The 13,288-nt window shown below is 36.2% G+C and overlaps 1 protein-coding gene across 13 annotated transcripts in view; it reads right to left on the reverse strand.

The window, feature by feature from the left end:
- The window catches only part of EML5 (EMAP like 5), a 182,288-nt gene that overhangs the window by 83,158 nt on the left and 85,842 nt on the right, over positions 1-13,288 (reverse strand). For all 13 annotated transcript variants that reach the window (XM_058739946.1, XM_058739947.1, XM_058739943.1 and 10 more), the window contains 6 exons: positions 11,533-11,638; positions 9,898-9,991; positions 8,856-8,956; positions 3,051-3,253; positions 2,328-2,439; positions 908-1,035 (listed from right to left, as the gene is read on the reverse strand). In XM_058739946.1, coding sequence (XP_058595929.1) covers positions 908-1,035; positions 2,328-2,439; positions 3,051-3,253; positions 8,856-8,956; positions 9,898-9,991; positions 11,533-11,638 — 744 coding nt within the window. The remainder of the gene's footprint in view (positions 1-907; positions 1,036-2,327; positions 2,440-3,050; positions 3,254-8,855; positions 8,957-9,897; positions 9,992-11,532; positions 11,639-13,288) is intronic.

Below are 13,288 nucleotides of genomic sequence, written 5' to 3' on the forward strand. Positions count from 1 at the left end.
TTACTGTGTTTTAAAGTATTTATTGCTCTCCATACTTTTCAGAAAGATATAATATATATAGGAAATGTATACCTAAAAAATTAATACAGCATTCTTTTTTTTTTTTTAAAGGCAAAGCTGGTTTTTTTTTAAGTTTTTTTTTTTTATGTTTATTTATTTTTGATAGAACACAAGGGGGGGCGCAGAGGAGAGAGAGAAGGAGACACAGAATCTGAAGCAGGCTCCAGGCTCTGAGCAGTCAGCACAGAGCCTGACACGGTGCTTGAACCCACAGACCATGAGATCATGACCTGAGCTGAAGTCGGTCACCCAACTGATGAAGCCACCCAGGCGCCCCAATACAGCATTCTTGATGAAAATGTTAAGGATCAGGTGATCCTGCTCTTCCGTTTTATATTTCTACCACACAAATGTTGGTATTGCTATTATTTTTGTATTATGTTAACATTTGTTTTATTAATATTTTCACTGACAAATATTTTCAGCAACAAAATTTTAGTGTACATTTTTAATTTTTTTTAATTAGAAACTTAAGGATGAAAATGAAGAGTTTCACAGAAAAACAACTACCTTAGATTCAACAAATGTACTTCAAAGAAATAAAATTGAACATGAAATAAATTGACTTGGTTAAATTAATTACAACTGTTTTTTCTTTTCATTGGTTTCTTGTTTTGTGATAAGAAATTACTTAAAATATTGGCAATTATTCCACATGATAATGTGCATATTTATTTACTGATATCTACTCATCAAGCTATAATTAAATTAAAATTTTTTGGTATATATTATGAAATATTTCCCTAATTAATTTAACGTTATTTTCACTATTGTTAACTTTTGGCTCTTACATATTAATCAACTGCATATAAATGGAAAAAAAGTATATTAATTTTTTTCAAATTACCTGGACCAGAAGTGTTATTGGGCCACTTTTATCCACTTCTAGTATTTCACCATTCTTTGTGCCAACTAAAATATGACCGTGTCCTAATGATATGGCACGTATAGATGGGTTATCTTCCAAGAGAAGACCTGAAATGTTAAGTGGAGATATTCTTCTAGGTATAAAGTCACTAGAATACAAGGATGTACATATTGCAGATGATGCTACTTTGACAATGAAAATCACGTTACAAGGTTGCCTTTTCCTGTATTTTAAGTATGCTAATAAATGCACTGCATTTTCCCGAACCACTCAATTTACTAATCTCAAAAGCACTACCTAGGAGTGCAGGGGTGGCTCAGTCAGTTAAGCGTCTGACTTGATTTCTGCTCACCTCATGGTGTAGTAGTGGTTCATGGGATCGGCCCCCCACGGCGGCTCGGTGCTGAGGGGGTGGAGCCCGTTTGGGATTCTCTCTTGCCCTCTCTCTCTGCCCCTCCCTTGCTACCGCTCTCTCTCTCTCTCTCAAAATAAATAAGTAAAAAAGTACCACCTATATACAATTATTATCCCAGCTCTCCTACTACTATTCCAATAACCGTTTCCTCTTATATTTGCCCCTCCTCATTCACATCCTTACTTTCTTAGAGCACCTACAATATTCCAGTCAGTACTTTTAATTCAATTCAAGATTGATGCTTTTCTGTCTACTATGTCCTAGGAAGGCTTCAGAGATATATTTGTAAACATAATGGGGCCAGCTCCTGCCCTCACAGAGCATATAATGCGGAAAACAGGCCCTGTGTGAGGAGCATAGTGAAACAGGAGCATAACATAAGGGAATTTTAGTTTTTTTGAGGGGATGGAGGGGAGATGGGAGTGGAAGCAATCATCCTCGAAGAAATAATGTTTGAGATTTGAAAAATGAGTATATGGTCAGATAATTGGAAGGGGCAAGAGGGAAGAGAAGGGCAAATTCTAGGCAAAAGCTATAGCATATAGAAAGGCCTGGAGGTCACAGAGAATGTGGTGTAATGCCTTAATACACTGAGAGCAAGGGTAAAAGGAAGGGCCTGCAAGGATACACAGGCAAGGTCAACAAAACACGAACATGAAACAAAATGCCAAGCTTGAACACAAATTCCTGACTGATGGTAAATGTGATGCCCATGTGGGCAATTTTCTTTGAAAAATTAAAAATGATAAAATGATCACTAATAATCTTGCATTTGGCTAATACTTTACCATCTGTGTCACAGAAAATAGATTATGAAAGGACAGCAATGATTCTGGCACCCAGTTAAACAGCTTTTCCCATTAAATTCTGATGCCTATCTAGTAAAGATGGAAAAATATATTCCGCGTGCTCCACCTCAGTGGCCATGCATGTTAATGAGCAATTAACCTTTTACTGCTCAAATTAAATTAAATCTCAAATCACCTTTAGATCCTGGTGCCAAAGCGGCTCTTTTTATAGCATAGGTCTTGAGACATCTTTCAAAGGAGTCATCCCAAAGAGCTACTACCCCATCTTTTCCTCCAGTTACAAATCCCTTTGAAAGTAAAAGCTTCAAGTTAATAAAGATCTAAATATTGAAAAAAATAACTTTATGTTGCAAACCTCTAGAGGAAAGAACATTTACAGCTAAAAATTACAGCTTACAAACAAATTAGCATAAGAATCTATTATGTTTTTTATACATCAACATGAAAACTACAAAAATATTTACAGTAACACTAAACATTCTACTTTTAGGACAGGACTTTAAAAGCAAGGTTTGTAATTTGGAACCATAAGGTAACTCTACCACTTTTAGCAAGATACATATATTCTCCTGGATGCTTCATAATCCCATCCTTCAAAAAGAGAGGATAAGAACAGTAGTTACCTCACAGGATATGGTGATAATAAAGCACTTAAGCCATTGTTGACACACAGGAAGAGATTAAGAAGTATTGAGTTAAAACTGTTTTTTAATAGCAGACCTATTTCACTCTGTGTTCAGAAGTTTGAAAGAGGAATAAAAGAAGGTAGAAAAGCTCTAGTTTACAGATTACTGGGTGGCTCAGCTCCGCAGAAAGGCAATACTCCTTTACTTGTGAAAATGCTCTACAATCCATGATCAAATTATGTTTAATGTAAAAATATCTTCAGGATACTTACTTTTTCCAATGCATGCATACTAAACACTGGCCCATCATGTGCTTTAACTGTTTTTACAAGAAAGACATCTCTCCAGATACACACGTCTCCTGTGGATGTTCCAGAAAAAGCCATCTCTTCAGTCCATCCATATACTGCACACATCATCGTGTCATTTTTCCCCAGTGTGCCCACGTAGCCTTTTCTTCCAATCAATCCTCCCCCTGGTTCATAAAAAAATATCACAGAAGTACCACTTTTAAAATGAATAAAATGATAAAATTTCTTTCCTACTGTAAATGTTTAAATAGAGACTTAAAAAGAAAAATATAAGTCTCTCAATCAGCAACTTGCCTGGCTGAGACAGCCACACCCACAGCACCTTTTAGGCCATAGCTTTTTGGATAAAAACATATATGCTAAGTTGGCTTTAATCAGTCCTTAGTACTTTTGGTTGGTTTTCAAAATTTTTTATTATGACATATTTAAGAAAACAAGAGAGTACCAAAAAACCTCAATACAATGAATGTATGTATATCCCCTAACAACCTACATAAAATGGTAAAAACAACGAAAACACGATGCCAATCCCATCTCCCTTTTTCACCCCTTACTATTGTGAAAGTGATGTTGACTATTCTCATGCATTCCTTTAAATTGAGTGGTTTGGGAAAATGCAGTACATTTATTAGCATACTTAAAATACAGGAAAAAGCAACCTTGTAATGATTATTTTTACTACTTATTTGTAAATTCTTAGGCAATGTTAGATTATCCATGTTTTAAGATTTTCTATAATACCATCCTGTATGTACAGTGAACAACAGTGGTTTGTCCTGAACAACAGTGGTTTGACCTGCGTACAAGTCTATTTTTACATGATACTTTTCAATACAGTCCAATAAATGGATTTTCTCTTATGATTTTCTTTTTTTACAATGTTTATTAAAAAAAATTTTTTTAATGTTTATTTATTTTTGAGAGAGAGACAGACAGACAGAACATGAGAAGGGGAGGGGCAGAGAGTGAGGGAGACACAGAATTCGAAATGGGCTCTAGGACCTGAGCTGTCAGCACAGAGCCCGACACGGGGCTCGAACTCACAAACCACAAGATCATGACCTGAGCCTAAGTTGGATGCTTTAACTGATTCAGTCACCCGGGCACCCCAAAATGTTTACTTTTGAGAGTGAGAGTGTATGTGCACACATGTGGGGTAGGGGCAGAGAGAGAAGGAGAGAGAATCCAAAGCAGGCTCAGCACAGAGCCTGACATGGGGCTCGATGTCATGCACTGTGAGATCATGACCTGAGCCAAAATCAAGAGTCAGATACTTAACCAACTGAGCCACCCAGGGGCATGCGTTATGATTTTCTTAACATTTTCTTTGCTCCAATTCACTTTGTTGTAAAATTATGCTACATAATATACTTTATAAAATATGTGTTAATTGATGGTTTATGTCACTGGTAAAGCTTTGGGTCAATAGTAGGCTATTAGAAGTATTTGGGGAGTCAAATATTATATGCAGGGTCAGCACCCTAACCTCCCATGCTATTCAAGGGTCAACTATATTCCTTTGCAACTTGCTTTTATCACCAACAATCTGTAGTGGAGTTTTATATATGTTGATTTGTACATCTAGAAAATGCATTTTTGTAACCCTGTAAGCATTCCATTATATGAACATAACTGTCCATCCATTTTCCTATTAATGGGCACTTGAGTTGCTTCCAAGCCTTTGCTATTGAAAACAACACTGCTTTGAACATTCTTGTAAAGGCCTCTTCTATGCAAGTACAAGAGATTCTCTAGGAATGCCCAGGAATGACCACAGGGTATTCACAAAAGGGAAAGCATATAAATGAGAGGTATCATCTGTTGCCAAACTATTTTACAAAGTTGAGGCACTAATTTACAGCCCCATTAATAGTGAAAGGAGTTCTTGTTGCTTCCCACCTTTCAGGAATATTTGGTATTGTTAGACTGGGGGACATGAAATACCAACTGAATTTTACTATGGTTTTAATGTGCATTTCTCTGATTATTTTTTATTATATTTTCCTATTTTTATTGGCCATTCATTACCTATTGATATCTTTTGCCCATTTTTTTTCCCAATTGAACTTATTCATTCATTCAGGAGATATATATGCCAGGCACTATTCAAGGCACTGGGGGTAAAGTTATGAACAAAAGAGACAACAAAACTCCCTGTTCTCATGGAGTTTCCTGGTGAGACAGTCAATAAATATAACAAATAAGCAAAATGTGCAGTATGTTAACAGATGATGATGGGTGCTATGTAGAAAATGTGAGTATAAACGGGAGATAAGAAATGGGAGAGGCCCGTTTTAAGTAGGGTGGTTAAGAAAGGCCTCACTGGGAAGGTAGAAGTTGAATGAAGGAGGTAGCAAGAGCAAGCCATGCAAGAAGAGGGTTAAGGCAGAGGGATCACCAAGGGCCCAATGCAGGAATACAGCTATAGAGGTCAGTATAGTGTCGCAAAGAAAATAAGGGAGGAAGTAATGGGAGATGGGGTCATAGAGGTCAAAGGCAGCATTACAGGCCATTGTAAGGATTTAAATTTTACTCTACACGAGATGGGAAATGGTTAGTGGAATGAAATCTGGCATATCATGTATTAATAGGTTCATTCTGATTTCTGGGTTGAGAGTAAATCAGAGAACAGCAAGGAAGAAAGGAGTTAGATGTCTATTTCAATCATCTGGGCAAATGATAAAGGTGGCATGGACCAGGGTGGTTGGATGGAAGATGATGAAAAGTGGTCATACTCCATATGGGGTGCCTGGGTGACTCAGTCAGTTAAGTGTCCGACCTCAACTCAGGTCACTATCTCACGATTCAAGAGTTTGAGCCCCTCATCCGGCTCTGTGCTGACAGCTCGGATCCTGGAGCCTGTTTCAGATTCTGTGTCGCCCTCTCTCTCTCTCTCTGCCCTTCTCCCTGGCCCATGCTCGCTCTCTCTCTCTCTCTCTCTCTCTCTCTCTCTCAAAAATAAACATTAAAAACAATTTTTAAAAATAAATAAAAAATAATTTTTTAAAAAGTGGGCATATTCCAAATGTATTCAGAAGACTGACTTTTCTTAACACAGCAGTCAGAGTTAGTGAACTTGTAAGAATAATTAAGTGGACTCATGAGGGGGAAAAATAGGTCAGAATTCCCTCAAGGGAAAGAAGAAGATAAATTGCAAAGTAAACATTTAAACAATGGTCTAAAGGTGTTAAAGTACATAGATAAGAAGAGAAATTGATTAGCAACTCAAGGGTCGAGTTGAAGGAAGGTTTTTGTTTGGTTTTATTTATTTAAGATAGAAAAATAACCCCACATTTGTATGCCAAAGAGAAAGAATAAGAGGGAAAAGTGAGGATGCAGGAGAGAAAGGGAAGAAGGGCTGCAGTGATGTCCTTGAGTGGGCGAGAAGAGAAAGGATCTAGTATAAAAGGGAAGGGACTGGCTTTCAGGAGAGCACAGACTGTCATCTGGAGCAGGAGAGGCAAACTACAGGCTGTGGGCGAAACCCTGTCACCACCTGTTTTTGTACAGAGCCCACTGGAACAGGTTAGCACTGGGAGCTACACAGGCCATGCTTATTTCCTTCTCTGCTCCCAGAAACTGCCTCCCCAACTTTTGGCTGCCAGCTAGTAGTTTCCCAAGGTCTAAGCTTGTTACCATTGACAAGTTGAGGACTTTGCTAATGGCAACTGGCTAATGGCACCTAGCAGTGGAATTCTGTCTAGGAGCTGCCTCAACTCTAGCTAGCTCCTCAAGGTGAGAAGGTAGGGCTTTCCAGGAGAACACACTAGGACCTATGTGTCACTGGGGAGGAATAAGACTGACCATGGTTCCCCCGGCCCAAACTGCCAGGCCCTTTCACTACAGCAAGTTGATCTTGGAGAGAATATCTCCAGTTAATGGCAACTGGGTATAAAATAGGGTAGGAGTTTTCACTCTTGTTCTGTAAGTACTTATATAATATTCTTGATTTTGTCCCTGGGCCTAGAAGTCTAAAATATTTGCTATTTCTCCATTTACAGAAATAGTCTGCCACTCCTGGTTTAGATAATAATCAACTGGGTTTTCTGACAGGCACAGCATAACATATTCCTATTGTACCAGGTCATCACTGCACTCAAAAAACTCTTGGTGGCTCCCTGCCCCTACCAACCATGAAACAGAGCTCAAATTCCTTCGAGGACAGATTAATAATTCATAAGTTGAAATTCTCAAAGCCTAGATCTGAGACAGGAGGTCAGAGCTCCCTTTTAGACTCAGGCCTACGCCATGACTACTTAATTTGCATAAAGCTATGCATTTAGAGGATTAGCACTTACTCCAATGAATAAAGTGGTTACTTATTTCTCACTTGGCTAGTGAACTCCATGGATCAGAACCCCAAAAGTGAGGAAGGCTGGAAGGCACATCAAAGTTTTAACATTTACCCATATGGTTCAGTTTCAGGTCTACTATATGACTAATGAAACTTAAGGAAAAAGTTATTCAATTGTAAATCTCTTCATTCCAAAACTATTTACTTTAAGTCTCTTTTTTTTTTAATTTTTTTTTTTTAATGTTTATTTATTTCTGAGACAGAGAGAGACAGAGCATGAGTGGGGAAGGGACAGAGAGAGGGGGACACAGAATCTGAAGCAGGCTCCAGGCTCTGAGCTATCAGCACAGAGCCCGACGCGGGGCTCAAACTCACAGACTGCGAGATCATGACCTGAGCCGAAGCCGGATGCTCAACCGACTGAGCCACCCAGGTGCCCCTTTAAGTCTCTTATTTCAAAGAAATTTACAAAGGTTTTTGGTTTTTTCCAAGACAGAAATAATAAGTACTACTTGTTTGGTATTTGCAATTCCAAGTAAATAAGATACTCTAAAATTTTGTTTAAATATATAGGAATGAAAATGTGAAAATACTTCTTTTTACTATGTAAATGTATATACACCATGATCTGATGAGTTTGTGATAAAGTAGAAAATCCAAGTCTGAAAACTAATTCACGTTCTATGTAGTTTACAATTTGAAAGTAACCTGAACTTGGGAAATGTCTTCACTAAGACTGTTCTTTTCTTAGATAGGTTTTATTTCTATTATTCGCGTATTTTATCTGTAAGGTTTAAGTGGGCTGAGACTTAGATATCAAACTGGTGGAATTTATAAGTATACTACTTATACTACTAGTTTATTTAGAAAGGAGACATTTTTTATTTTAAAATGCAAACTTATTTCACAGCTGCTAATCTACAGTTACAAATGACTCAAGCAATACGATTTTCCGCTTCTGTATCATTTTATAGCATATAAAAAATTTTTACAAAATTTTTCATTTTCAGTTTATACTAAAAATATGTGTTTAGCAGAAGAAAGGAGTTTGGACATCACTTGATTCATCTCATAAGTTAAACCCTTTTGAAAATATGAATACTACATCAATGTAGTCAATAAATACAATAAAAACAATCTTCTATTTGTTTATAATATATCAAGACAATTGTGAATCACTTAAAAAAACATTTCGGATAATTTTAGATTTTCATAAAAGATTCAAGGGTAACAGAATTCTTGAGTTTAACATCTTACATACTATAGACTATCTGTGAAAACTAAGAAACCAACATGTTTAATGCATTTCTATTAACTGAACTCCAGACCTCATTCAGATTTCACCTGTTTATCCATTAATATCTCCTTTCTGTTCCAGGGTCCAATCTCAGATACTGCATTGTACTTAGCTAAATCACTTTTAAAAGTAATAATTTCTTGTTTCAAAGGAGTAAAAAGAAGAACTTCCTTACCTGCTCTACGCCAAAACTTCACGTGTTTAATTCCAGCTGTAATTAACTTATCAGGCACGTAGGGGTTCATCTTTACAACAAAAATCTTATCTTTACTTCCTCTGAAAAAAACAAAACAATGTTTTAACTCTGAAGATAAATCTTTCCTATAATAATCTTTTGCCTAATCCATACCCTACCTTGATTACTCCATTACTGAACCTTTGACCCACTTATCTCTCAGGTTTGGGCTATATAATCATGAATTTGCACATTTGCTATTCTGTCATAATTTTAATTTCTTAACTCTTCTCAATGGAATTTTAAGAGATAGGAGCAGTGTGAAGAGAACTTTTGAATAGCACTTACTATAGTACTGTGCATAGGGAACTGTGGCATGAATCAGTTAAAGAAAAAACTTTTATAATACTTTGTTATAGTTTAACATAGCCATTCCAAACACAAAGTTCCTCTTAAACTATTTTTTATTTGGCCATTATCTATGTGCTGAAAGAAGCATTTAACTGTATTTTTAAAGTGCTTTAATGTCTCATTTTAAGGAGTAAGACATTAAAAAAATAATCTCTGACACTGTTGACTATTTCCTCCTTTAAAGCAATTGTTAATATTTTTTATTATAAAATACACACTCATAGTAGAAAATTTAGAAAATGGAAAATGTAACAGAAAATAAAAATCTCTAGCTTCTTTATGATATAGATGTGTATGTTTCATCCTTCAAATATATGCTATGAGCATTTCCAATGGCTATATAATAGTTTATCATACAACAGAATTCACTCTACCTATAAATGCAGAGTTTTAGGTAATAGCTACTTCCAATGTCTTACCACAGTTACAGTAAAAGTAGGTACACAAGGGATAAACCTACAAATGAATCCTTAATTTGTCTTTTTACCATGATTATACTATTTATTCAATGGTAAGAAAGATGGTAGCAATTAAAAAAAGGTTACATGTTTGATTTCAAAACTGTTTTAATTAAAAAAATTTTTAAGTGATTTCAGTACTTTGCCAATGTGATATCAAGTTTTTCCCCCACCTTGCTACTGAAAGTTTCTCTCCTTTCTTCCAGTCCCACAGCACAATAGTGTGGCTATCATCTATTCCAACTGAAGCCAAACGTTTCCCATCCGCTATAAAAATGAATCAGAGAGACACTGGCCATTAACATTCAGAAGATAAAAAACATTCAGTACATGTTCTGAAACCACAGTACTATATTTAAAATTTTATAAAATGATGTTAAATGTTAGGCATGCATATATATAGCTATAAAATAACCAGAATTTGTAAGCAAGGAAAGAGTAATTTCTCAATGCATTTAAACATTGTTATGTTTCTCTGGCCTCATTTCCAGGTTAGGATGGGGAGGAGGTAGATAAGTGGAAAAAAGAGATTTTAAATGAAAAGAAAAAATTAAGAAAGAAGGAAAGATTTACTTCAATTAAATTTACTGTAAGAACTCTATTGTGATATAACAACTCCTAGGGATTATGAAAATTAACTGAATGAAAAAGATGTAGGTTACAACCTCGTACTGTCATTAATATGACCGTTTGTAGTGAAGGTCAATTATATTAGTTGTTACTATTATCAAACAAGTAATGAATGTATTACACAAATGACTGAACTAAGTCAGTCGTGCTGACAGGTGTGCACATGTTTATAGGCTGCAAAGGCCCAAACTACAATTAAACATTTACCACCCTGCCACTTTTTGCAAACTTCAATTAGTTCGTTATCACTACCTGTGAAATTTCTCTTGTTGACTCCCTTGTTTGCCATTAATCTTCTTGTTTCTTGACATTCAGCACGTCCCTAAAGGCATATTTACACTTCCCCCCAATAATTCACTCTCATTTCAGTTGGAGCAGCAGAAGGCACAAATTTGCCGTTTCTTGAAATAAAATCCTCTATTAATGGTATTTCTCCCCTCTCCCCAATCCACATCCTAGCTTTCATTATAGATCTACATGCAGTTGTTAAAGTGTAAAATATAAAGCAAAGAGCTAAAATGGTCTCAAATTATTCTTATAAGATAGCCTGGAATTATCACTTTGTAGAAATGCTAGAAAACAAGTATCTCAGTATTCACCTCTTTCTTTCTTAGCTTTCACCCTAAACATTTTCAGTTTACTCTGTGGCTAAAAAATATTAAGTGAGACTGGGGTTTTCCCAAAGCAAGAGGTACATAGAATGAGCAGTAATTCAAATGGTTTTAGATGTTATACAAACATTTTCTGTTTTAACAGAAACATATTTATATTAATGGGTATTAAAAATAACACGCGTTAAATTATAAGCTAGTCCGCAAACCCACACCCTCTACCCTGACTGGTTAGGACAATAGTATGTACATTTGAAAACAACCGTGTAGGGGCGTCTGGGTGGTTCAGTCGGTTAAGCGTCCGACTTTGGCTCAGGTCATGATCTCGCGGTTCATGGGTTCGAGCCCTGCTGACAGCTCGGATCCTGAAGCCTGCTTCGGATTCTGTCTCTCCCTCTCTCTCTCTGCCCATCCCTGCTTGTGCTGTCTCTCAAAAATAAATAAATGTTAAAACAACTGTGTAGGTCATAGCTACATGACAAGTTTAAGCAACACTGATTTCAACTATAATGCTATATATCACCTCTGCATTTTAACCATTCTTACTGAGACAGAAAACAGCCTTACCTGAGAAATCAACAGCACAGACACCATATTGGTGGCAGCCCTTTAATACTGACAATGGTTTAATGGTCTCTGTATCCCATATGTGAATTGAGGGATCCCTACCTACCTACAATAGAAAGAATTATAAAAGTCATACAATTAAATTTTTTATTTTCATATGTATTAAAAGGAAATAAAATGGGATTTTACAGTCTTATTTGTTATGGGCATTTATCAAATAAAAAATATAAAGCAGATTGTATATGTGACTGACATTTCTTTCTTACATTTGTGAAAATGCTAATGAGGCTAAGTTCAGTGTTTCTAGGACTGTTCTGTGTGACTCACAAATCTTATCCTATACTTCATCAATAAAGATAATTCTCACTGAGCACCTATAGTTAGCTGTATTGCCATGCTAGAACAACGAGCACTAAGACATTCAGGTAAATTTTGCAAACTCAATAGGAAAACAAGACATTTTCAGTTAAATCAGAATATCTGGTAACAGATGCTTAATGAAGAGGAAAGGCTGTAAAGAAATGGAAGGGAGGATACGTGACCTGGCCTTCAGAAAGTGCACTCTCAGATAAAAAGAGAAGAAAGCAAGTACATTCTAGTCTAGGATAATGCTATAAACAAAGATACAGAGGTACTTAAACAAGTACTTAAACAAAGTACTAAGCAGTTAAGACTCTGAATAGATGCTATCACTTAGGTTTTTACTTGGTTTAGATGTTCACTGATGCACAGGTAAACTATCAATTTGTAATTATTCTCTTAGACTCAAGTGATCACTTTTAACTACAAGGATAAAGAGCTAGAATAGCTTTGCCTGTAAAGGCAACTCCTGAAATAAAGGATATAGCTGCCAATTATTATTAATTTTGAGACTGATTTTATATAAAGACATAACAAATAACAAGACTGCCATCAGCCAATATTTCACTGAAGTTTTTCAGCCAAACGTTCCCACGGACCATTAAGTCTTCTGTTTAACTTCTGTAGAGTTTGACACTTTTGATAATTTCACAGTAGCACTGTCTCCTGGTTCTTTGATCTCCTGGACTCTTACTAATGAGTTTCCTTCACAATTTCATTACCTGTCCCTTAAATATAAACTCCCCCAAAATTCTGTCTTTAATATTCCAGTCTTTTCATTCTACATTTTTGCCTTGGGGTGTCTCACTTTCAGTTTCAATGGTTAAATCAACAAATGACTCCCAAATTCTACTTTCTAATATTAAACTCTTCTTCTGAATTTAAGACTTACATTTCCAATTGCCTATTGGACATCTCACATGGAAATGATGATGATGATGATGGCAAAGGCTAACATTTACTGAGAACTGACTTATGTCCTAGAAACTGTTCTAAACGCTTTACAAGGATGGACTCATGTAATAATCAGCAATTCTAAGAGATAGGCAATGACAATATCCTTATTTTAAAACATACAGAGACTAAGGCACAGAGAGGCTAGGTTATTTTCCCACAGCTAATAGGTGGAGAAGCTTGAACAACACCATGTTCAGTGCTGGCGAAGATAAAAGAGTGAGTGCTATTAGGGCACGTGTGGGGCATGGCAGTCAGGGATGAGAGGAGAGGTTAGGCAAGTTTTCAGATGTTACCTAAGTTTTAAAAGGAATAAGAATTAGATGAAGTTGGAGGACTGAACAGAAATGGAGGGTAAGAATTTTCCAGAGGAGGCAACTAAGTAAAAGATGTGAAGCAGTATTATACATAGACAAATTCTAAATAGCTCAAAAGACAGGAG

Source organism: Neofelis nebulosa, chromosome 7, assembly GCF_028018385.1.
Source record: "Neofelis nebulosa isolate mNeoNeb1 chromosome 7, mNeoNeb1.pri, whole genome shotgun sequence".
Taxonomy (NCBI): Eukaryota; Metazoa; Chordata; class Mammalia; order Carnivora; family Felidae; genus Neofelis; species Neofelis nebulosa.